Genomic DNA, 24,344 nt, shown 5'->3' on the forward strand with positions numbered 1-24,344 from the left:
CCTGCAATGCTAGACGCCAGGCAATGATGGACCTAGATATGCCACAAAGGTAAGAAAAGCACCAACCAATGCCAGCCTAATTTCAAACCCCCCAGAAGAGCTGGCCGTAGATCTCGTATATAGCGTTTCCTTCTTGTATCATTCTCGTTCGAAACGTCAATTGCGCGCTTGCGAAAAACATGAAAGCAGCATGCCAGCCACCAAGGGGTAAATAGGCACATCAAGACCGCGTGGGACTGACGGAATCGTATCCCGGTGCCCCATTCTTAGCACTCAACAAAGGCGCCGTTTCATTCGAGGTGGCCTGTCCACTGCCAGAAGCAACAGCACTGCCTTCGCTGGCGTAGCCCTCATCGCTAACACTCTCATCCTCGTCATCGCTCGTGTCAGGGGTCTGAGTCAGAGCATCGTAGTCGACCAGCATGTAGATGGGGATGGCTCCAATGATGGCAGTGAGCGCGAGGAACCAGTAAGCGGTGATGACATAGCCTCTGGCAACACCCCAGCTGAAAGCGGCACCCGCAACGGCGGGACCGAAAGCACGGCCGAATCCACTGAACATAGTCGCGAAGCCGTTGAGGGTACCCAGGATACGGAGCGAAGAGGCCGAGTTGGTCAGGAGGATGGTCATGCACGGGAAGCCAATGATTACGGCACAGGCTTTGACGAACATGACTATCAAGAGAGCGGTATAGCGCCCTGCAGTGCTCTCGAAGAGGACCACATAAGGGGCCAGAATGTAGACGATGGGAAAAGTCACGGCTGCACAGACGGTCAATTTCAAATGCAACATACATAGCAGAAGATAGGATACGCACCACATGCGCGGAAACAACGCAGGACACCAAAGTAGTTGCACAGAGGTGGGAAGACGAAAAACTGGATCACGCCGCAAGTGATGCCATAGATGGTGAAAATGGTACCGATGCGGCCAGAGTCGAGGCCAAAGCCACCAGAAAATTGGAAGGGTAGGTTCGTGTTATCCGGGGTGTGCACCTGCTTGGGGTAGTTTAGGAACACTGGCAGAACCTGATCAAAGGCCACGGAGTGGAGGGCGAGGAAGGTGTAGCAAAGCAAGTTGATACTCGTCTGAGCAGTGAAAACCTCCTTCATGCTGGGTGCCTCCAGAGCCTTGTTGTCATCGACCGGATGTGTTGGGGGAGTCTTGTGAGGCACCAGGGGTGCGGTAGCCTCGCCGTCAACAAACGAGGTGCGTCGAGCTCTAGCATGGTGATGATGGTGATAACGAGAGCGGCGGAACGAGCGAGTGATGCGTTCGCCCATCAGGAGTCCCCAGTCGGGCTTGTGTCGCTTGCTCTCGAGCGTTTCCTTGAGGAAGAGAGTGGCGGTCGTGACTGAGATGAAGAAGAAGACCGCAGCGATGAAGTTTGGCAAGGCAAAGGGATACGCCTTGAAAAACCAGCTACCGCCAAAGACAGCGGGGAAGCGGTCGGCTGGTCTGGCAAAGAACCCGCCAAACGCCGGGCCGAAGATGGAGCCAACGGACCAGATGAGAGGCATAATCGAGAATGCACGGGGTTGTAGTTCCTTTTCTGGCACCATCTCTGCAACCATGGTGCGGATGATACCAACTAATCCAGTGTCAGCGTCAGATGAAAACCCTACAGATCAGAGGGAAACGCACCATTTCCGTTACCACTTCCGAGAATAGCTCTCACAGTGATGGCCATGGGCAGACTTGTTGAAACACCCCAAACACAGAAGAAGAACATTGTTGATAGCAGGCCGACGATGATGGTTGGTTTTCTTCCAAATCGATCAGAAGCTCTACCCCACGGTACCGCAGTTACACTCTGTGAAAGCGAGAACACGGCGGACGTGATACCGGCCCATTTTGCGACGTCGTTCTGTTCCACGCCGAAACTGCGAATCATCTCGGGCAGGTATGGGAAGACGGATGTGAGGGCGAGAGGCTCCGCAAACCGCGCAACGGCTGTAATCGAATTAGCTTCGGGGCCCAGAAGAAAAATGATGAATGCCTCTCATGGAGTATCGAAGGCACCCTGGGACGAGTTGTTGTCAAATCTCCATCCTTTATTCCAGCTTTTTGTACACGCTGGAGCACTTTCGGCTTGGTGACGTTTGTCGGCCTCATCGATTCACGTTGATCAGGCAGCTTGGAAGATCAAGACCATGCTATAGTCGCATTTCGAGGTAGGTTTGGAGTACGTGTGTCTAAAGACAGAGTGGCGGTAACAAGGCGAGAACACGCAGATTTCCACCCGTCCATAACCTCGTAGTCTACCAAGGCGATCCCAAGAAAATCGCAATCCTTCCATCGCATGACCCTGAAGTTTTTCGGAGACCGTCATGCCTGGTCTCGCGGCACTTGCCTCGCTTTGGTTGTCACCGGTACTATCGGATCTGTTGAAGGCGGGTTTGAAAGAAAAAGCAAGCGTTTGACATGTTCTGAAATGCGAGGTTGCCTTACCCAGAATGGCCAGCTGCTTCGCGGGCAACTTTGGCTTTGTCGGTTTCGTCATTTCGGCAGTTGAAGGAGCAACCAAATCGCGCTGAGCAAACCCGAGCTCTACGGTTCGATTATGCGTGGTCAAAGTTCTGTGACGTCGAGTTTACGAGGTCGAGGGCAGATGAATCGGGACTAGGACGTGAAGCAAGAGTCTAATCTAAGGTAGGTGGGAAAAAAGCAGCGGGGTAATAGGATGCGCTCTGCTATGCGGTTTGGCAACAAGATGTCGAGAGACAAAGGCAAATGGCAGGAAATATGAACCGGAGGCGGCCACCGCCTTCTTTAAACCAAAGGCAAAGGTTATTGGAGAATTTGGGGAAGGAGAGGACAAAAAGAGTCACAAGAGCAGTGGCAGTGGAAGGCGAAGAAAAAAGACGGTTCGTCAAGCGCAAACAAAAAACCAACGGCATTGATCCACTTTCCAGCTGCAGGCTTGCGGCTGCACTGCGCCGGACAGGGAATAGCGTGGGTATGCGAATTCATGGAACCGCAGTCATCCCCCCCAGTTCTTGCAGTTCTTGCAGTTCCTTAGTAGGGACCCCATAAAGCGTGAAGGGTGCAATGAGCCCGGCGTCCAAGGGGAGCAGACTCATTTTTTCTCTTCCCTTCCCCATCCATGATCCTGCGCCGATCCCCGCTCTTTCTGCTGACGGAAGATTTCTAGTCGATGACTGGCCGACGGGGCTTCGTTTTTGAAGGGGGCCACGGGGCTGACCACCGCGAATTGGGGAACGGGGCCTTAGATGGCCATGCCTCCCGGGGATTAGATGGAGAACTTGAGAGATGGGAATTCCCGCTTGCCGTAGAGGTTGGCTTGGCAAGGCAAACCAGCGCTAGAGGTAATGGGAAGAACGACTTGCGATAACCTAGCGCAGACTGCGTGCGCATCAGCATTGCCATTAGAGATAAGTGCGTGACGGTGATGACGGCAAGCGAAGAGGAGCGCGAGACGCGAGCCAAAATCAAGTGGCCAACGAAATCTTCTGTTACATTGCGGCGATGGAGCAAGATGGGATGACCGCGGACATCGAGTGTCTCGGAAACGATCAAGTGCTATTACCTAGGGGACGCTGGTTCGGCTTGAGCGGTGCCCCGTGTCTCCCTCTTTCTCGGCTTCAGACTTGGTCCAAGGAGCAATGCGCTCGCTCGCTGCGAGCCGGCTACATCGCATCCCCCTGTTGCTGAAGCGAAAGGACGTTGGGCCCGGTCCAGGCGATACGGCGGCAGCGGGCGGGCGATCGGGCGGGTACTGGGTAGTAGCAGGGAACGTCGTACTCCGTATGGGGGCAGGGCCGGCGTAATGCTTGAAAGACCGCAGGCGAAGGACGTCCGTTGTCGGCAGAGGCTTGGGAGTTGAAGTCGGTGAGGGTGTGCAGGATGCAACGGCTTGCACGGGCACGAGAAAAAGGGCAGGGGTCCTCGCTGTAGCCGGTGGTGTGCGATGGTGCAGCCGAAAAAAAAGCCGATGATGGTGGTGGTGGTGGTGCTCCTCCAAGGCTCCTACAACGCCTCAAAAGATGGAACGAAAAAAAAGCGATAAAAGTGCTGGAGCGCAAGATCAAGAGGTCGCCATCCCCGCAATTGCCATGACGTCCAGTCTTTGACGGTGGGGGGCCTCTTTTCCCGGCGGCGTTAGGCCGACTTGGCCGAAGCCGGGGCCGAATGTCGGGGCAAGTGCGACAATAGCTGAATAATCATCACGAGCCGACTGGACAGGGGTGATCCTCTGCTTCCAGCGCCAACGAAGCACCTGAAGCATGAGTCCAAACATGGCTATCCCAAGACATTTGTGCTGAAAGCTGTGAGACAACACACCGCCATACGAGAGAGAGAGGCTGCAAAAAATATAAGGTAGGCAGTCACGTCTGATATACTTTGTACTTGCGCTGCCGCTGCGAGAAGGCAGATTCGGTGAGTGGTGGTTGGTTGTCCAGGGAGTGTATCCGTACTGAAAAGGACTGATTGGACGACATTGACCCAATCAATTGCGTGATCACCGACGTTAGCCGACGCGCGCAGCCACCGGGAAGAGGGCGTCTCTTGACTCGAATCCAAGACAGGCGGCAAAGGCGCCCTTTAGCCTTCACGGTAGCCAAAGCTTAGATAGCTTACCTTACCTAGATGATGTAACATGTTGACCTTGACGACTGATCAAATGTCTGACAGTCTGAGCTCCGGGCTGCGCAGCTAACGGCGACGATCGATGCGGCGTCACGGGACGGGATGCTGGGGCCGTCGATGCAAGTTTGGAAGTCGAATCGCACCGGAAAGACTTCCGTATGCCGTTCTCCATGAGAAAAATTGTTATCGCTGGCTATCTTGATTCCGGGCTTTTTCCAAACGTCGGCACCGGGACGCCGATGACCCGCTCTCGTTCCTCCCCGCCCCCTCCCCCTCGTCTGAACCCCCGAATCAGGAAGGAGACCCAGCGTCAAGCAGAAGCTGTTCAATCACGTTTGCGGGTGCCAGTGCCAGTGGAGGATTCACCAGGCGGCGGCAGCCGATCGGCAAAATCACCACTGATGCTGATAACATCGACGAAGCACGCAATGCTCATGGCAACTTCAACTCTGTTTCAACTACATCTCTGGTAAAAAGGCGCAGAGATCATTGTTGACGACGGCTTCGGTTTTCGTATTGCAAGATGGCGCTAGAGTAAGTCGATTCAATTTTGTTGCAGCCTGGGTGCCTCTGTCCTTGTGAGCAGCTCTAGGAGCTTGAAGAGAGCTTACCAGAGCTTAGTGTGGCTGGCGGCGACGGGATGATGCAACCATCTTCGTCAGCCACACGTGCTCCCGCGTCTCATCCTCCTGTCTGGTAACCTACATCACATCACTCACTCCATCATCGAGTCGCCCGTCGATGAGCTCTCAACGTGCAGTTTGAGCATGCTTTTGATATTCACGCTGATCTTAATCCAGAAAGCGTTTCGACGACAAAATGTCTAATGAGCGGACGCCGCTTATCACCAATGTCTACATCGGTGCGCCGCGCCGCAGGTACCCGAACCACGTCCTGCGCCGGTTCTGCACCGTTGCACTCTCTTCCATCCTTATTTTCTGGTCCATCTTCTTCGTAGTTGCGCTCTTCATTGATGAGCCTCCTCGTCACCACGGTCACCACCATCACGGCTGGTCCTGGACGAACAGCGTCGACAGTGTCCCCATTACCCACGAGGAAGTGCAAAAGATCTTCTTTGAGGTACCCTCATCCGAAAAGGCCGAGGAATGGAGCAGGTATTACACTGCCGGTCCCCATCTGGCGGGCCAGAACTACTCTCAGGTAAGCATATTGCAGCCGTCATTACGGGACTACCATCTTACAATGTGTGACAGGCCGCATGGACAAAGGAAAAGTGGGAGTCGTGGGGTGTGCAATCCGAAATCGTGTCGTACGACGTCTACCTGAACTACCCCATCGACCATAGTCTCTCCCTTCTGTCCAAGACCAAGGAAGAAGAGTCTACTTGGACGGTAGAGTTCAAGGCTGCTCTCGAGGAGGACGTCCTCGAAGAAGACCCCTCTTCCGGCTTGGAGGACAGAGTCCCGACTTTCCACGGCTACTCCGCCAGCGGTAACGTCACCGGATCTTTCGTCTTTGTCAACTACGGCACGTACCAGGACTACGAAGACCTCGTCAAGGCCAATGTCAGCCTCGAGGGCAAAATCGTCATTGCAAAGTACGGCGGTATCTTCCGCGGCCTCAAGATCAAGCGCGCCCAGGAGCTGGGTGCCATCGGTGCTCTTCTCTACAGCGACCCCGGCGATGATGGCAAGGTGACCGAGGAGAACGGATACGAGGCGTACCCCAACGGCCCTGCCCGTCACCCGAGCGCCGTTCAGCGCGGAAGCGCCCAGTTCCTCTCCCAGCGCCCCGGTGACCCGTCCACTCCTGGGTACCCCTCCAAGCCAGGCGCGCCGCGTGCTCCCGTCGACGATGCTACGCCTTCCATCCCCTCCATCCCGATCTCTTACGCTGATGCCCTCCCCATTCTCAAGGCTCTCAACGGCCACGGCCCCTCCGTCAAGGACTTCAACAAGTACTGGAACAGGAATCTCGGACTCAAGTACAAGGGCGTTGAGTACAACATTGGTCCCACTCCCGATAACGTGGTCCTGAACCTCTACAACGAACAAAACTACACCACCACACCACTGTGGAACGTGATCGGTATCGTCAACGGTACCATCCCCAACGAGGTCGTCGTCGTCGGAAACCACCGCGACGCCTGGATCGCGGGTGGCGCCGGCGATCCCAACAGCGGCTCCGCCGTTCTCAACGAAGTCATCCGCGGCGTCGGCGTCGCCCTCGCCAGCGGCTGGAAGCCCACCCGCACCATCGTCTTCGCCAGCTGGGACGGCGAAGAGTACTCTCTGATCGGCAGCACCGAGTGGGTGGAGGAGTACCTCCCCTGGCTCACCGAAGCGTCCGTCGCCTACGTCAACGTCGACGTCGGCGTCCGCGGCCCCAACTTCAACCCCTCCGCCGCACCCCTCCTCCACCGCGTCCTCCGCGAGGTCACCCAGCTCGTTCCCTCCCCGAACCAGACCATCCCCGGCCAGACCGTCGCCGACGTCTGGGACGGCCGCATCAGCACCATGGGCTCCGGCTCCGACTTCACCGCCTTCCAGGATTTCGCGGGCATCCCCTCCCTCGACTTCGGCTTCGGCGGCGAGAACGGCGACATCGTCTACCAGTACCACTCCAACTACGACTCCTTCCACTGGATGAAGGAATTCGGCGACCCGGGCTTCGTCTACCACCGCACAATGGCCCAGATCCTCGGCCTCGTCGTCGCAGAGCTCGCCAACGTGCCCGTCATCCGCTTCAACGCCACCGACTACGCCGACTCGCTGACGGGCTACGTCGACCAAGTCGAGGCCAAGCTCACCGCTACCATCGAGGACGTAGACTCCGACGAGGACGCGCTCTTCCGCATGCGCGCCACCGTCGCCGTCGCCGACGCGGACGCAAAGGGCTCCCTCTCGCAGTTCCGCACCTCGCTCCAGATCCTCCGCACCTCCATCGCTGCCTTGCGCGAGAAGACGGTGGTGCTCGACACAAAGGCCGGCGAGGTCGACTGGGAGCTCAAGTACGGCAGCATCCCCTGGTGGAACCTCTACCGCAAGATCAAGCTCGCCCTGGCCTTCGTCTGGGTCAACAGGTCTTACAAGGGCTTCGAGCGCAACTTTTTGTACCCCGGCGGCCTGGACGGCCGGACCTGGTTCAAGCACGTTGTGTTTGCGCCTGGTTTGTGGACTGGGTATTCTGGAGGTAAGCTCCCTTTTTTCCGTGTTCCTCCCTTTGGTTTTGCCACCTAGACCGTTCCTGATGAGTTGTAACGCTAACATGTATGATCCAGCCGTGTTCCCTGGCCTCCAGGAGAGCATCGATGCCAAGGACTTCAACAACGCTCTCAAGTGGACCGGCATCATCAACGAGTGCATCGCCTCCGCCACCAAGAGTCTCTGAAACCCAGAGGTATAGGTTGCAAAATAGCCGTAATGTACTACACTCCATACTGTACTTAGCAATCATCGTATTCTTGGGTAGTGAATAAAAATTAAAGAGTCATATCCTCCGAGTATTGAGAAGAAATCTCCGTCTTATTCTAGTTATTTAACCCCCCTTTAGTGTACAGCTATCTAGTCAATATACTCAAAAGTCGGCATTCAAAAGGTCTCGAAGTTAATGAAAGGAAAAAAGAGTTCACCCCCCCCCCCCCCGGTGCTGGACTGGGGACTACATCTCTTGGTGCACATGCTGGGAAATTTCTGGTGCTCATACTGGGATTCGAACTCGGGTACTTTTCGCTAAGCCTGTCGTCGAGTAAGGCTGATTGGCGTTATTGATTTGATTGTTGACCATAGACCACTCCACCACCCAGCCAGTTTTGACCTGACCCGTCGACCTAGACGGGCGCCTGCTGACTGGTGACGGAATTGGCGCTGAGAGGGTATATATAGGGCAGGTGCCGTACGTAGATAGGGACTGAGGGAAGAGCATGTGGGTATTCAGTCACGTATACCTCGAACCGACGAGCGGAAAGTTCGCATGATTCACCGGATTAGATAGACTTCCATTCCGAGAACCTCGCCGAGGTCCTCACTCCACTAGGATGATATGATATACGCAAACCGCACGCAAACCGCCAGCATTCATTGAGGAATCTAATGCGTCTATTCGCCTCAGCTACTCATACAACAAACAAGGTTCTTCTCCTCGACGCTCCTTACGACATCTAGACTGCCCCTCCATCTAACAAGCCAAAAAGAAAAAAACGCCCTAGAACTTGTAGACCTGCTCAGGAGAGTACCCCAACTCCTTGAGGGTACCGACAAGCTCGCCCTGGTCCTTGGGGCTCTTCTTGTTACCAGAAATAGCATTCATCAGCCCGGGGGGGCCGCACACGAAAACCTTGATGTTCTCGCTCTTGGGCTCGGGGAGGACCTGCTTCAGCAGCTCCTTGCTGATGAAGCCCTTGTTGCCGCTCCACTCCTTGGGCGGCTTGTCGAGCACGTAAAAGGCGCGGAAGCGCTGCGGGTACGTGTTCTCGAGCTCGGCGAGCTCCTTCTTGAGCAGGATGTCCTCCTCCGTCACGTTGCCGAACACGAGCGTCACCTTGGTCTTGTCCTCGGGGTTGTTGAAGATGGCGCGCGCGAGCTGGTACATGGGCGTGATGCCCGTGCCGCCGGCGACGAGGGCGATGTGCTCGTGCTTGTTGGGGGACCAGGCGTACTTGGGGAGGGGTCCCTTGAAGTCGAGGCGCTGGCCGGGGGTCATGTCGTGCATGTGCGTCGACATGGGGCCGTTGGGGTACTTCTTGACGATGAGCTCGAGGTAGCCCTTGGCGTCTGTCGTGTTGTTAGTTTCGGGTATCGAGCAGCATGATCAGGACTCCTAAGAAGAAACCAGGGGGGGGGGAATACGAACCCTCATCGCTGGTAGGAGTATAAGGCCTCAACGTAGCCTTCTCGTCCTCGGGACCCTTGTACTTGGTCAAGATGGCGCTCGCGACGTCGAGACCAGAAACCATGTCGTCCTCGGGCAGCTTGAAGCGCAGCTTCTTGGTGTTGTGGTTGATGATCTCGGAGTCCTCGAGCTTCAGGGACACGAAGCCCTGGTCGCCGCCCGTGAGCGCCTTCTTGGGCGCCGCGCCGACGGCCTCCTTGACCTTGGCCTCGGCCTTTTGCGCCGCGCCCGAGGAGCCTCCCGCAAGGAAGTAGTAGGCGCCGCCCGCGACGGCGGCCGCGCCGCCGGCGTAGAGCGCCGTGTTGGAGCTGCTGCCCTTGGCGGCGGGCTCGGTGGCGTAGCGACGGGCTTGCTGTTATGGGAGAAGATTTGTTAGCCTTTGCATTGCTTATCGCCTCAAGAGGGTAAAAGGAAATCATTGTTTCATTGGGAGGGGCCAGGATGGGGTTGTGATGTTGGCAAAGGTGGTATGATGTATTTGAACGGGTGGAATCGCAACTCGGGAACCGCTCCGCGACCCGCGGGGGGAAACGAGGATTTCCAATGAGCGAAGGATGGAGAGAGAGGGAACAGCGTCAGCTATCTTACCAGCTTGAGGGGCTGCGCGACCCTGAAGGCGGTTCTGGCAAACATTGTGATGGTTCAATTGAAAGTTTTCAAGCAGCCGGGAGAGGTAATTGACAGGTATGTGATTGGGAAATGGACCAAAGGGTGTTTTTTTTGCTGCTGGGAGAGAGAAGCTTAGGTATCCGAGACTCGCAACAGAAGCTCAAAGCCGCCCGCAATGGAAAGCTTTCCCCGGGCGACCATTGACCTGTGCATGACGTAAAATGTCACGTGAGCTCATGTTTCCTGCGTCCGATCCCCGCCGAACTGGCCGAGGGGATGGGCACAGTTAGCGGCGTGCCGGTGGGAAGCCCATGGGGATAACTGATGTGCATTTCTAAGCAGAATGGACAACGTGCTCCAAAAGGCTCATTACGAATTGCGCCATACCTCTGCCAGCAGTGAACAGGCACATTTGGGCGCAAGCATTGGCCAAGAACCAGCTGTGAACCTGGTCCACGGTTTGCACCAGTAGGCAAATTAATCCACAAAGACAATCGGCTAGAGATGTTAAAGAAACGTTTCTTGACATTCCCCAAGAGGAGAAAACAGGGGATCACCCCGATTATTATATACAAGCCGACAGCTTCAATCGCCGTGGACTTAAAAATACGGTAAACTCCACACCGTCTTTAAAGGGGATCTGACGTAGTCCCGGGCATTCGATGGCGAAGCAAGCCGTCTTTCATCCTTGTTTTTCAATATTGATGCGTCCCTCCACCTGGGCCCTTGATCATAAAGTTTTCCATCATCCAAGCTACATGCTGAAAGCGACCGACCAGGGGCTCTTCTCTCTTTATGTCTCCCGAAATATAACAACTGTACGCCTCTTGATCGTCAAACCGAAACCAGAAACGCTCCTCCCTAACGTTCCTCATAGTACATGATTCGTGACAGGTCCCCAGAGGAGAAGAGAACCTGCCAAGCAAGAAGTCCCTCAAGTCAGACGCGAGTGAATGCTTCTTGGTCGTCTCTCATCACCGCTCAGTGTCCATGGTGTCGGGGTCTGCGGGTTTCTCGGTGGGGTTTGTTGCTTTGGGTGTGCTAGATCGGTCGACTAGCTTGCTCTCTGTGATCGCCTCCGTCAAGGGGCTCACTTGGGAATCCGTCTTCTTCGCCCCAGTGTCCTGACTGCCTCGGCGCATCATGCCGATATCCTGGTGCGAAGCTAGAGTTGGCGTGTTGGCCTGGCTACCACCTCTTTGGCCGTGGTAATGCACCACTTGCGGAGGAGGTTGGCCGGATTGAAGGCCAAGCTGCTGTGTAGGGTACGGGTCCAAGTCCTTGCTGGACGTAGAGAACGTCGAGACCACGGGCTGGTGGTATCCGTTGGAAGAGGACTGGCTTCCGGTCGGTGTATGACCTTGTGGGTGGTGCTCTGCTTGCGTCGGTGTTCCAACATCATTGGGGGACGTAGAGCCCTCGCCAAGATTACCGGTCAGACTATTCATTCCGCCTTCGATATCTCGCAGCAGACGAACGTATTCCTCAGGGACGAGTCCGCTTTCCTGAGTCTTCGGGTCTTCGGCTACTAGCCAGCCTTGGCCGTGGCGGTAGGAAACCCATATGATTTGACCTTCCAGTAATGGCAATTCGTTTTCGTTCTCTCTTTCAAAGTCAAAAAGCGCAACAGCTTTGCCGTGCATTTCTTCGTCGGGCGACGTGATGGTGAACTGGTAATCCCGGGAATATCGTGACTGGTCATCGCCGCGGAAACCTGGAGAGGATGCGGAGCTTGAAGCATCCGAATATGTCTCCTGCTCGGCGTACTGCCGCGGGGGCAGGTCACCTAGCTGGTATGCGTGGCTGGAATGCCGTGCATCGCCGGGAGGGTAGGTGACATATTCTCCGCCGGGTCCATTCGCTTCACCTCCTTGGTTGAGGTAATACCGTTCGCTGCCATCACCACTCGTTCCGACGTAGTAACCGCGTTCCCGTTGTTCGTAGTGTGCTGGGTGCAGCATATCGTTGCCCGCGTCGCGAGAATTTCTCAGCCCTGCGGCTGCGGTGCCGCCAAGGGCTGCTGCGGAAGATTTGTGCTTTCGGTGCCTGGAGCTGACAACAGGGCTCGCCAAATCCTCATCCTCACTCCAGGGTGGGCCATCCCGGAATTCCATGGGTGGCAGGTCGTGGGCCTTGCCGAAGCCCTCTGGGCCCCAGGAGCCAGTATTCCAGGTCATTTTCGTTTCCCAGGCAGCGGGAGGATCGGATAGACGACGAGATTCGCTGAGGGGAGTGCTGAGGCCAGAAGCAGGATGCGACGGCTCTGGCGGGGGACCATAATGCATGGGATGCATAATTGGATATGCGAAATCGCGCACCAGGGTGTAGGAGAGACTCGAGGGAAACATTGGAAATATGTGAGAAGGCGGTCGCGAACGCGAGGGGACTGAGCCCGTCGAGTATTGCGACAAGCGATTTTTGGAAGCGTGCGACATTGGTCTCGGTGCGGTCGAGCGACGGCTGGGTGGTGATGTTATTAGTGGCGGTAGTGAGGGGTGATTCGGGTTGGTGGAGGGAGAAGCAGCTGCAGGTGGGGATGTCGCGGGCGAGGAGCTCTGGGACAAGAGTGTGGTCATTCTGAGATTATCGCAATCGTGGAGGAGCCAGCGTAAGGATGACAGGCACCCGATTCGCGGATCCTGCGGCGTCGTGTGCCACCAAGCAAGCCAAGTGCTCAGTAGGACCGTCGACCGCACTCGTCGCGCGGAAAATGTAGTAGGAATTCGATTGGCAACAGCTAGTGTCGGGAGCGACCAAGGCTGTGAATTTGAGGGTTTGCGCGAGTGTTATCGTGAGTTATGCTGCCCGCGACTCGGAGCCGATTAGCCTATGAGGAGGTGCGGGCGGGCGGGCAGACTGCGAGGATCACAGTTCCGAGCAAGGCGAAGACGAACAGAGTTGGGGTTTGAAAAGAAGGCGGAGCAACAGCAAGCGGGCTTGCTCGCAAGGTGTCGCAAAACGAAAGTCGTCGCACGCGACGCTGAGGGTTGGAAATCGAGTAAGGAGCGTTGAGAACTTAAAGCCGGGAGCGGACGAGCGATGAGATCGGCTCGCGGGGTCGCTCGGGGGTAGGCAGGACAATAATGAAGATGGAAGAAAGAAGAGCACAGGATGCGGAGAGCGATGGGGAGGAAGAGAAGAAACGGTGGGAAGAGGAGAAGATGGGAAGAGGAGGAAGAGGAGGGAAGGTGAGGTTGGGAATAGTTCGTTTGGGTTCAGGTCGCTGGCGCCGTTCTGGCTGCTCTGCTTCTTTGGTGCTGGGCAGCCGCTGCGCTGCGAAGAAAGAGAGTGTCCCCGTCGCTTCTTTGCTGGTGCCGCGCAGGTTAGGTGGTGGTGGTGGTGGGTTTGCGAGGTGAGGTGCCAGCAGTAGGGGAGAGAAAAATAAAAATAAGAGGTATATTGCGATATGGTGCACGAGGTAAAGGTACTCGAAAAGAAAGTCCCGTCGTCTGGTAGTAGGCAACAGGGAAGGTACCTACAATGATGCAGACAACAAGCAAACACCTCCTCAGTCAGCAGACAACAGACAACAGAGCCCACGACGCATCCAGAGAGAGAGAGCAGAGAGAGCAGAGAGCTCAGGTAGAAGTGGCCGTGCCTTTGCGTCCTTTGCTCGCACCAGACGATGCAGCAGTGAGCACAGATTTGACTGGACTCTTGGACTTCTGGATTCTGGACTCTGGGCTGACCCACGCTGGACTGAAGGTGCGACTAATTCCCGTGGTACCTCGAGGTACGGAGATATGTACCCAACTACCTCTAGTGGCCGTCGAGCAATGACACGATCTCCAAGTACCACAGCTGTGGATGGATACTTGGTTTTCGTAGGGTTTCTTCTGGTAGGACCAACTGGGTCAGTGAGCGAGCACCTTATGGGGAGTACGGAGTACGGCCAAGCCCAAGCAACACCAGAGTCTTTTTTTCCAACGTTGGCATCAGGACCTGTGAGCGGACCACTTACCCCTTCCACTAACTCCAGCTACTTTTTGAGTTTCGGTCTTGGAGAGCGAGGGACGAAGAACAGACAGTGGGCATCGACCATTGACCATCAACCTCCAACGCACTGGGACTGCACCTTGCTGCTTCTAAGCGCGTCGCGCAGTGATCCTACTGGCTGTGTGCAGTTGGACCTGGCGGGAAGGGGGGTGAGGGGTGGTTGATGTGAATACCTAAGGTAGAGAGGGGGGGGCAGAGAAGGAGGGGGGAATTGATGGGAGGGGAGGAGACAAAGGCCAGCACAACAAACGGGCGTGAGTAAGAGGCCGAGAGCGGTAGAGAAGGAGAAGGAGAGGGGAGTATGGATTAGGACTCTTGGGAGAACCCTAAGAGAGAGGAAGAGGCTGATGACTTTCTTCTAGTAAGATCAAATAGGTAGTGGAAGGAAAGGCTACAGCAATAAACGATTGACAGCAGCAGGCGGGAACAAGAGCAACGACAGCGCAGGATCCAGGAGTGCGTCAGGCATTGGAAGGCATACCTAGCCCAGATGCGAGAGTGGGAGAGAGCGGGGGGCTGAATCCGGATCGATATTAATTATGGCGGCGAACTCTCAAAGAAACTCGAACACAGCAGCCAGCAGATGCCAGTGCCATAATGAGAGAAGCCCCAACTCGGCTCCAAATCGAGTCAGCGCCAACAATCGGTGTCTCTTTCCCATCCTCTGCAATCGGCCGGCGTCAACTGGCTGGATCTCTACCCGTATCCGGTGTGGAAGGGATGCTCTTTGCCTCCTTTCTTCTCTATTGCGGATACCTACCACCCTACAAGTCACATTTCGTATATATGCAGCACACTGCGGTTGCCAACGTCAGATCTGAACTAGAAAGGCACATCCTCCGTCGTCCTACACGCCCTCGTGGATATCATGTTCTGGAGACTTGTCAGAAAAACAGTAACAGCTCCATGTCTCCAGATGCTGTGCAGCTGCTTTGCAGGGGTCCGTCCGGTTCAACATGGTAACGCCAAGACCACCAACTTCAACACGCCCCAGGGCAACCTCAAATCTCAAGTACGTCTGCCACTGCTCCTCTCTCTCTCCTCTGTCGTCTACACAAGCGCTCTCAGTTGTTCGCCTGCGCGGGCAGGGCACGGGGGCTTGATGTCCCCCGCCTGTGTACGAATACGCCCTCCTCCGCCGCGCAGAACTCAAGGTACATTGAGCTGTCAGTGGGACTGCAGGCGAGGTAGTTACCTACCTTGGTGTGTACTGCCTCATGTTCCTCACTTGACTGCTGCTCATCTCTGCTTGCAGTGTCGTTGCTCCAGCCCACAGACGGGTTCTCATCTTCCCGCAGTTATCCGCATCTGTCTTGCAGTCGGGGTGGCTTCGATATACCCGTCGTGCTCTAGCTTCCAACGGCCCTAATATCAGGGAGCGACGAAGCAGATACTCATTACGCACTTCACAGTTCTTTCCCCCACCCCTTTTTCCCACAACGGTGCCATCATCTCAAGGGGATCCCTTCGGAAGCCTCACATCGTCTTCCCTGTCGATGACTGTGCCTACGCGTTCGCCGCCGGTGCGGTTACAACCTGAAGAGCCTGACTGTACCGGTGGACGCGCACACCAAGGACGGGACGCTGAAGCAGACCTCTTCCCCGCGTGGCCGTGTGCCGCTGCTTCGCTCTGCTTCATGTTCCGCCCGCAAATACCCAATTGACTCGACCGTCCGTTGTTCAGTCTCACACCCTTCATTAGGCAAACCTGACACTATGATGGCCGTCCGTCCGCACCTTGGGTATGGACTATAGGATGCCTACTTCCCCTTAGGAAGTCTCGTTTTCAGCTCAAACTTTATTCTCCCAGAGCCGCCCGTGATCTCCGGTCTTGTCCAGCAAGAATCTGGGCAAAGAACTGCTACCACCTCCGGCCCGACTTACCCATGGTACCCACCGTGTATTCCGGCCTACACGGAACGGACGAGCAGGCAGCAAACAGGGGGTCGTCCGTTTTGTCTGAAGGGCGAATGCTGGGGGCATGTAAATTGGAATCCTCTTTCTAGACACTCTGATTTTCGCCCACTCTTTCTCCGTGGCAACGGCCTAGAATCTTCACCAGATACAGAAGGAAGAAGGCTTCAAACAAGGCAAAAGCGGTGCCAGATGCTATTCTTGGTCTTTGGCCGGGCTGTCATCAAGGAAACCAATATTGGGTGCTCCAGCATAGGCCGGCGTAGATTCCTGTTCAGGTCGCACCAAGGTCAGACAGCAGCCCGGCCCACAGCTGATTAGCGAGGACGTCCCCGGCGCAAATCACAAAGTATCCAGAAGCGGTCGTCCACTGACATGAGTCTCGCTTTTTAGTCCGAACCGTAACAGCGGGAATCTTTGAGTACACCTGCTGGGGGCCTGGACTGACTGAGAGTGGGTTGATCGCTCTCTCATCCCATGATTGTTGAGCGAAGTCGCGAACAGACCTAGCTAGGGCAGAGAACGTCAACACAAGATTGATAACCAGCACCGCGTCACGCTCTTCTCCTTCGCGTTCGCTAACTTGGACTTTAATGCTCAAAACCTCTATACGATGGTGCCGGGTGCTAGATCTGGGAAATCTCCAGTGAACGGACAGCCTGAAGCACAAACAGCCATCTTGTGCTTAGCCATGCGCTATCTCGTTAGCTGCATCTCCCGATCATCAGTGCCAACCGTGGGGCAACCCACAAGCCGACGGATGGGCTTCAGTCGAAATTGCGGTATCGACTTCAGTCACCAGGGTGGATGAGAATGCCCCTACGGGCCTACGGATAGGGCGAGGTTGCGAAACTCGAGCGCTGATCGGCGGGCTCCCGTGCAGGATACATCCCGACACGACTTTGTTGCAACTTGCAGCGGCTGCATCTTGCGCTGCCAGCGGCCACGTGTGAAACAGCGGTCATCGACACTGCCAATAGCACAATGGAACTGTCGTGGTCAGAGAAGGGCGGGAAAAGTGTAAGGCAGTAAGCAGTCGTCGCCTGCATTCGCCAGCGAATCCCGTCCTTTGTCGGAGTGCCGCCAACAACTGCTGTTGGACGGCCTGCCGGCGGGCTTGGTTCATCGACACCGTACGTCAACGCATAGGTACCTACATCTAGAGACCAACCAGCACCTCAGGCTACGCAAGCGACCCTGCAGTGGAATAAGGTATCCGTAAGTAATAATGCACAGCCCGACTGGGCCTAGGGCGAAGCGGGAAGTTGCGAGCGCTGCATTGGGCTGGGCGCAGCAAAACATTCAGAACGGACGGAATCACAGGCCACCCGCCAACCCCGAGAGACAGATATTCCTCCGATGATCAGATCCAGTTCTACTGCTTCCCTACGGCAGCCCTCCCAGGGGTACGGAGTAGCGCCGCAACACATAGTTGATGGGCCGACTGCAATCCCCCGGGAGAAGGCCTAGCCCATGGATCCTTCAAGGACTGGACGAAACGGTCAAGGGCCCCCATCTCGCACACGATCGCTGTACCCAAATACTGGCAACGACTTTCAACTATGTGCACATATGACATTTGTTCGTCCGTTCGAGAACCAGCAGTTGGCTCGAATTAATGCCGTTCTCAGAGTCTTTGGAGGCTGGTTCCTCTCTGGCTGAGCGTCCCACGCCATCAGATGTCTCTGTACTCATTGGCTGTTCTATTTCTGGACAATGTACGCCGTGCACGGCAGCTGCAATTGGGAATGTTAGAGTTGTCTTGATTGGTGCCCTCCAAGGTGTCGTCTGTTTCAGAGTATGTGAGCGCCTAAGAGCCAATTATGTTGGTTTATCGCAAACAGCCACGTGAGATGGGTCATTTTGGCTGTGAGTGTACGGAACCAAGTGAGCCTCAGGCAAAAGGTGCCATTGTCAGGTTCGCGAACCTAAGGCCTGAGGCCATAAATCCGATGGCGCCCTCGTCACGCCCTGCCCTGGGGTGCTTTCAAGGCCCGACATTCAGCCGAAAGCGAGCTATCCAATTCTTCACTCAAAAAGAACGTCATTGAGGCTCTTCCATCTTTGCAACCGTCAACAAATTTCAGCGTCGAACTCGGAGCTTTCCAACAGGACATCGCTGGAGGATTAGATAGAACTCTGTCAACACTCCCGAACACTTTCTCAGGAAGGCACAGTTGGAACACAGAGAAGCACATTGATCGAAGCAGATCAAGTCACCCCCAAAAGGTAAGAAACAAAAACAGACTCGCGACGAGCCAGAGAAAACACTGGTCGTCCTCTTTCGAGCTTTTCCATGATGAGATTCTTTTTATTGGAGCTGTCTAAATTCCCCATGTTGAGACACTTTATTACCTTATACGCTTTGTCTGAAAAATCGCGCTCAAACCTCTTTAATGCCTACGAGCATCTAAAAACATGGTCTCCTGAATATTTGGCTAATTCGGAGACACAGATCAGATTTCTTCGCTACGACCTCTACGACTGGAAGCGACGACCACCGGCGATTCGACTTTTCCCTCCCTCTCTGTAACCGACCCGCTGATTTTTATTTTTCTTTCTCTTGCTGACCTAAACATTATTCTGCCTGTTCCCGCCATTGGTGACCTTCTTGACGGCCCCACGTTTTTCCCATAATCATCCATCCATTTTGACTGCTTCCTGTCGCGCGCGCCCATTGATATCCACTTCCTACCTTCGTGGAGCTCCCGCGCCGTGCTTCCATACATACCTATACTCCGTGCCGTACCTGGCGAGCTTGCTTGTCCCGCCCCACCCAACATCGTCACTTTCTGTCGGCATACATACGCAGTAACCCATACACAAACAAAAACCCATCGATCACCACGAAAGTCATGGAGGTCGCGAATGGCACCACCGGCGCCGCAGCAGCCGCAAATGCTGGAGCGAACTCGACGGTACCTCCTGCGAATGGCGGCGATGCTGCGGCTGCTGCTGCTTCTTCTTCAAGCGACTTCAAGCTCAAGTTCTGTACGGTGTGCGCGAGTAACCAAAATAGGTACGATACAATCGAGTCCCCTGGCCCGATTGTTGATCACGCGAGAGCATATTCGAGCTTCTCTTTAACGTCATTACGGAACTGCCCGCATCCTCGCATCGTGTCCATGGCCCAAAGTCGAGGAAAACACATACTGACCACCCCTCTATCAAACAGATCAATGGTCTCCCACCTCCGCCTCGCCCAAGCAAACTACCCCGTAATCTCCTTCGGCACAGGCTCCCTCGTCCGCCTCCCCGGCCCCTCGATAACCCAGCCAAACGTCTACCAATTCAACAAGACCTCGTACGACTCCATCTTCAAAGAGCTCGAGTCCAAAGACACGCGCCTCTACCGCGCGAACGGCGTCCTCAACATGGTCGACCGCAACCGCCACGTCAAGTGGGGGCCCGAACGCTGGCAGGACTGGCAGGTCGGCATGCCGCGCCTCACCCACGCCGAAGACCGCGGCAGCGTCGGCGTCGAGGGCGGCGTCGTCGACGTCGTCATCACCTGCGAGGAGCGCTGCTGGGACGCCGTGATCGACGACCTCATGAACCGCGGGAGCCCGCTGAACAGGCCCGTCCACGTGATCAATGTCGATATCAAGGATAACCACGAGGAGGCCAGCGTCGGCGGGCGCGCGATTCTGGATCTGGCGAACGCGTTGAATGCCGCGGCGACCGAGGAGCGCGAGGCTGTCGGGGCGGCGGCGTTTGATGGCGGGAGCGCGGCGGGCAGGGCGAGCTTTGATGAGAGGGTCCCGGATATCTTGGCTGCGTGGCAGGATCGGTGGCCTCACTTGCCCGCTGTATGGACTCTTGCTTGGTTTTGAGAGTTGGCTGGAAAAGGGTGGAACCTTTCGGTGGCGCGCGTTTCCCTCTCCGCTTGAGAGCCGCGGGACCAAGATGCGTCCTACAGTGACGAGAAGCTCCCGACTCAACAACTCAAGATGGCAAAGTGCAGATTGAAGGAGACGCTAGAGTATCTACAGTACCTACAAACATTGTTTGTCCGGTACGGAAGGCGTACGGAGGCTCGGGAACACTTACCGCACGCCACCGGGATTCTATATGAGAGCGGGTGCGGCTACGCCCATCAAGATCACGATCCCGATCCCGACGCACAGACGAGATCTCCGGAAAGTCATGGTTTAATGCACGCGAGAAGCTTGCGGTTGCGGCTCTTCGGTATCGATCGACACGGTTTCCCAGGCGGCCTCTTCATCACACGGCAAAAGGATGTACCATGCGAGCCCTGGGCACTTGAGCTCCAAAATGGGAAGCAGCTCGGGATAAAGGGAAATGGAGCTTGCGATTCTATATATAAACTAGACCTGACATGCCAATACCCCCATCAGACGAACAAGGTATATGGCAGTCATTGACGAGTTAGACGTGGGAACTGAGCATATCGTTCTCGCGTTACGACGTGGAACGGAAGCCATAGCCGAGCTCGAAGAACAGAGGCGGCGAGAGAATCTTGGAAGATGCGGCTCCGCTAGCGAAGTTTAAGCCGGGCAAACTCACTTGGCCGTGTCAAAGGTGCGAATCATGAGAAAGGGAGACTGGAGAATCTCCAGCCGGGAAGGGAGCTTCAGGTTCGGGATAAGATACCCTCAACACACAGACAAACTACGAATGAATGACAACACTTCCCCAAAGACAAGCAAAACGATCCCTGAATCCTGATTATGGAGCGAATAAGCTGTGCCGAACTTGCCTTTGCCTTTTATTGTGCCAACAGTCGCGCAGAGGACCTGCAGACTACGACTGGGAGCCCCAAAAGCGCGAGAGTTCAATCAAACGCCCGCATGCCGTTACCGTTGGACCGTCGTTGGTGTCCCTTTAAGCTATCGATGCCGCGTTTCGGAGCTAGCCTTAGTCGAGGCAAGTTTCACGAAGCTTCGAGTTGACCCGTCATGGTGGTGTGGGTGTGTGTGTGTGTGTGTGTGTGTGTGTGCTTTCGCTGGAACGTGACCGGGGCTCGATCCCTCCCATATCTTCAAGTTCCAACGGCGGCCCTGCAGCCCTTCCAACTCTGGGGGGCTTGACTATCCCGTAGTTAGTGTGTGTTCGGGATATGTGGTGGCCCGGGAGATCTGTGTGATTCAATAGACCATCATGCCACGGACCGTGAGGTTGCGTTGAACCCACGGCCTTCTAGAAGCTTTTCGGGGTGGCCTCCTGGCAATAATACGCTGCACTATTGCTAACGCTCAGTGATGAACCGGACTTTAGTGACCTTCTCATCAGCTTGCGTCACTGCGCGTAGAACAGTAATCGGAATATCCTCCGGCTAGACGGCAGCAGTTGACTGTCGCCGCGGCGCACTGAGTTGCGCGCACAATGGCATTGTCATAACTAGGATAACTCTGTGCCCCAAACAGAATTTGTTCTCCGGTGTCACCAGATTCCAATCTCCAAGAAGGCTGTCCAGGCCTCGTCGTGCTGGGGAACTGGCAAAGCCTGTACCCGTAGATTGCAGGCGGATGAACCGGACAGCCCAGGGCTAGGAAGTCTTGGAGCGGTGGGGGTCGCGTACGCGAGCCCGCGTACCGTAAAGATCGTATCCGCGAATCCTCGTGTAACTCAGCGAACACCCGGCGAGGCCATCTCAGCCCGTCGAATGTGCGATGGCATGGCCAAGCTTCATTCCCGTCTCAGGCCCTCAGGGTGGTCGGGTCGGGCAACGGGAGGGGTTTATGCGGTCTGAAGGTACCTTGCAATGTCACATGTCCCTCTTTGAGCCTCACCTCGTGGCCGGGTCTCTCCCACCCCGGAGCGCCTGGCTCGGGAGAGTGAGCACAAGATGCTACCGGTACCGAATTAGGGTGTGTATTCAAATGTCGCCGTGAGCACGCGTGCGCTGGAAAGCACTGATGGCAGGATGATCGCGGCGCGGTAACGGTGCTGGGCAGCTGGCCTAAGAGTGGAGGCAGACGCCTTCGAGATGGGTGCCAGATTGGGGATCTGGATCTATAGAGTAGAGGAATGGATCCCTCTTTGCGATTCCAAGAGAACTGGACCGGTCGAGACTCTGGTGAGCAGAGTGTTTGTCGAACCAAAGTAGGAAGTGCAGGGCGGGCAAGATGAGATGTAATCTTAGGCGCAATAAAACGTTGCATGGGGGCCGGCGAGGTTTACGCACCGGTTGTCCGGGCAGAAGAACCAGGTATGGGGAGAGAGGTAGCGGCGGCTGAACGGGACGCGTACAAGGCACATCCCGTTCTGGAAGTATGGGAGAGCGCTCATCAGCGAGCACCAAGCAACGGCATGTTGTCGCGATGGAACTGTTCCTGAACATGCATTCTTCCGTTGTGATTCATGGCTTTGCAACTTGCTTGCCTCAGAGTCTCCCGATTGTCTGGCCACAGAAGCTGGTAAAGGCTGAGCCAAGAGTCTGGGGTTGTCAGAGACGTCCGCATGCGTACGGATAACAGCGTAGGGCGGAATCTGAAGGGCAGAGACGGACGACAAGCAACGGTGACAGCTCGTCAAGGGGCTGCAGAGGCAAAGCTAATGCCTCGTCCTGCCGCGCTCGCCAGCCAGCGTGCCAGCATCCCGCGGCTTAGAAAGGACTCGTCTCGAAAAGGTAGGCGACTGTCGAGCTGGACCCGGCACCCCCTTGTGCAAGGATGCAAGCAAATCGCATCTCCACCATGCTTAAAATCTATCCATGTCAGTAAGGGCAGGGGAAGGGGAAGGAAGGGAGGTCAAGCCGCAAGGCACGTCTCTTGTCCGGATATGCCCATGCCCAAAGCTCAGTGAGGCCCTTGTCGTGGTCTCCAATTCTTATCCCATTTCCCACAGACACTGCCACCGTCGAGTGACAGGCCGGGCCCTGGAGCAAATCCACCTTTGAATTTTGCTGCTAGCGCGCGCCAGGTGTGATGAACCAATGGGTAGTGGAAAGGCCGCGCCATCACGGCATGGGTAGAACACTTGCTCAGGGGTGATGGAGGCTGCATTGGCCCTGGAGATCTGGGCCTGCAGGGTTGCATGAATGAGGGCCGGTTCCTGAAAGTCCATTATCCGCAACAAAGAGAAGGAGGATGTCGACGTGAGGCGGACGGGATGGATGTGCCGATGGATTGACGGAATCAATGTGATAATGATGATGATGTAGGTAGGTAGAAGAGGATAGGGTCATTTGAGGTACATGTCTCTCAATGCAGTATTCAATGTATCTTTCAGCTGAGAGACGTGGGAGGAGCCATGGACTGCAGACTGTTTTTCGGCAATAACAGCAATTGCCAGTGACAGGCAAGAGAGAAAGGAGCACTTCCTTGCCGCTGCCGAATGGGCGGTTCTAGGTAGGATTTGTGGATGAACCCGCGAATCATTCACGGTCTACCGGGACGGTACGTACAACGTCAAAGTTGCAGTGGTTACCTCCAAAAGCTCAGTTTACTCTCCAGTCTGTATGGTAATTCCCTACGAAATACTGTGTAATAATGGGTATAAGTATCATCAGTGATGAACCGTTCCTGACCCTGATTCTGTGCTTGCCAATACCCGCGTAATGTGGTAGTGAAATCCACTTACCAAGTTACCCATCAAGACGCTGATGGCGCAGCAAGGTTGGGGCAATCTTGATGATGGGAATCAGGATTCTGCGTCTCTATAATTATCAGTAGGAGGCATTCGGATATTTCTCGTTTAGTCCTTGTTAGTCAGGGTCCAGGGTAGAATATCCGCACATTCATCTGTATGTCTTGAATCGTGCCGTGTCTTTGAATTTGTCTCGTGCAAAAGACCATTGTGTCTTATCCCCTTTGCAGACCTTTTCCAATCAGGCCGGACACCGATCTGCCAGCAACGTTAACCAGGCCAGTTCAGTCTTGTAGAGATTCAGCCGGACCGGGGATGGATGGGGACTCGGAGGGACCTGCGGCGCGGGCATTCCAAGCTGGAAATGAACATGTAGGACGAGACTTTTAGCCCATGGCGATAGGCTTCTCTCTTCCGGTATCCACCAGGGTTAGCTTGTTTTGACCGATCTCTGGCTTTGTGGGAGCTGCCCGTCCATGTAACGGCACTTGCCTTATCTAACCTCGACTTGAGTCACTTGTGCAACTTTGGGTTGGTCTTTGGGTTGGTCTTTGAGGATGAGGCCCGACAACGGGGATAACTTTGAGCTCCTGTCTCTCCCTCCAACGGGGAAGAAGAAACAAGTGTTTGGTGCTTGGGATGGTCTGAGCTGGCTCCCTCCATCCGCTGGGACGCTGCCATTTCGAAGGTATCGCATCAGTAGCTGTGGTTGTACGTATGCTTTGGGCCACGGACGAATAGTTGGACGGTGTGATAACGTACGGACTCATCTACCGGTAAAAAAGCCCCTAACTCGGTACTATCACCACCA

General features: G+C 55.4%; 11 protein-coding genes across 11 annotated transcripts; 4 read left to right on the forward strand and 7 right to left on the reverse strand.

Moving 5' to 3' along the window:
* Positions 1-220: 220 nt before the first annotated feature.
* Positions 221-2,504, reverse strand: CCOS01_07017 (major facilitator superfamily transporter; the record flags this gene model as incomplete). Its single annotated transcript, XM_060455184.1, has 4 exons — positions 221-762; positions 819-1,592; positions 1,646-1,969; positions 2,453-2,504. 4 exons carry the CDS (start codon positions 2,502-2,504, stop codon positions 221-223), a joined length of 1,692 nt encoding a protein of 563 aa, XP_060314884.1.
* A 647-nt stretch (positions 2,505-3,151) lies between these two features.
* Positions 3,152-3,391, reverse strand: CCOS01_07018 (uncharacterized protein; the record flags this gene model as incomplete). Its single annotated transcript, XM_060455185.1, has 1 exon — positions 3,152-3,391. The coding sequence occupies one exon, from the start codon at positions 3,389-3,391 to the stop codon at positions 3,152-3,154; it is 240 nt and encodes a 79-aa protein (XP_060314885.1).
* A 1,744-nt stretch (positions 3,392-5,135) lies between these two features.
* On the forward strand, positions 5,136-7,963 carry CCOS01_07019 (PA domain-containing protein; the record flags this gene model as incomplete). Its single annotated transcript, XM_060455186.1, has 4 exons — positions 5,136-5,146; positions 5,413-5,773; positions 5,827-7,765; positions 7,854-7,963. 4 exons carry the CDS (start codon positions 5,136-5,138, stop codon positions 7,961-7,963), a joined length of 2,421 nt encoding a protein of 806 aa, XP_060314886.1.
* Positions 7,964-8,776: 813 nt separating this feature from the next.
* On the reverse strand, positions 8,777-10,096 carry CCOS01_07020 (oxidoreductase NAD-binding domain-containing protein; the record flags this gene model as incomplete). Its single annotated transcript, XM_060455187.1, has 3 exons — positions 8,777-9,345; positions 9,425-9,815; positions 10,052-10,096. 3 exons carry the CDS (start codon positions 10,094-10,096, stop codon positions 8,777-8,779), a joined length of 1,005 nt encoding a protein of 334 aa, XP_060314887.1.
* A 310-nt stretch (positions 10,097-10,406) lies between these two features.
* CCOS01_07021 (uncharacterized protein) lies at positions 10,407-10,601 on the reverse strand (the record flags this gene model as incomplete). Its single annotated transcript, XM_060455188.1, has 1 exon — positions 10,407-10,601. The coding sequence occupies one exon, from the start codon at positions 10,599-10,601 to the stop codon at positions 10,407-10,409; it is 195 nt and encodes a 64-aa protein (XP_060314888.1).
* Positions 10,602-11,046: 445 nt separating this feature from the next.
* CCOS01_07022 (SH3 domain-containing protein) lies at positions 11,047-12,648 on the reverse strand (the record flags this gene model as incomplete). Its single annotated transcript, XM_060455189.1, has 1 exon — positions 11,047-12,648. One exon carries the CDS (start codon positions 12,646-12,648, stop codon positions 11,047-11,049), a length of 1,602 nt encoding a protein of 533 aa, XP_060314889.1.
* Positions 12,649-12,937: 289 nt separating this feature from the next.
* CCOS01_07023 (uncharacterized protein) lies at positions 12,938-13,726 on the reverse strand (the record flags this gene model as incomplete). Its single annotated transcript, XM_060455190.1, has 2 exons — positions 12,938-13,453; positions 13,622-13,726. Coding segments are annotated over 2 exons (621 nt in total), but the record flags the coding sequence as incomplete, so codon positions are not given.
* An 89-nt stretch (positions 13,727-13,815) lies between these two features.
* Positions 13,816-14,232, forward strand: CCOS01_07024 (uncharacterized protein; the record flags this gene model as incomplete). Its single annotated transcript, XM_060455191.1, has 1 exon — positions 13,816-14,232. One exon carries the CDS (start codon positions 13,816-13,818, stop codon positions 14,230-14,232), a length of 417 nt encoding a protein of 138 aa, XP_060314891.1.
* Positions 14,233-14,936: 704 nt separating this feature from the next.
* CCOS01_07025 (uncharacterized protein) lies at positions 14,937-15,732 on the forward strand (the record flags this gene model as incomplete). The annotated part of the gene is made up of 2 exons (XM_060455192.1): positions 14,937-15,271; positions 15,324-15,732. 2 exons carry the CDS (start codon positions 14,937-14,939, stop codon positions 15,730-15,732), a joined length of 744 nt encoding a protein of 247 aa, XP_060314892.1.
* Positions 15,733-18,837: 3,105 nt separating this feature from the next.
* Positions 18,838-19,815, forward strand: CCOS01_07026 (RNA polymerase II subunit A domain phosphatase SSU72; the record flags this gene model as incomplete). The annotated part of the gene is made up of 2 exons (XM_060455193.1): positions 18,838-19,001; positions 19,158-19,815. The coding sequence occupies 2 exons, from the start codon at positions 18,838-18,840 to the stop codon at positions 19,813-19,815; spliced, it is 822 nt and encodes a 273-aa protein (XP_060314893.1).
* A 2,418-nt stretch (positions 19,816-22,233) lies between these two features.
* On the reverse strand, positions 22,234-22,407 carry CCOS01_07027 (uncharacterized protein; the record flags this gene model as incomplete). The annotated part of the gene is made up of 1 exon (XM_060455194.1): positions 22,234-22,407. One exon carries the CDS (start codon positions 22,405-22,407, stop codon positions 22,234-22,236), a length of 174 nt encoding a protein of 57 aa, XP_060314894.1.
* Between the last annotated feature and the right edge of the window lie 1,937 nt (positions 22,408-24,344).

This window comes from Colletotrichum costaricense, assembly GCF_030867565.1.
Source record: "Colletotrichum costaricense strain IMI 309622 chromosome Unknown Scaffold_6.1, whole genome shotgun sequence".
Taxonomy (NCBI): Eukaryota; Fungi; Ascomycota; class Sordariomycetes; order Glomerellales; family Glomerellaceae; genus Colletotrichum; species Colletotrichum costaricense.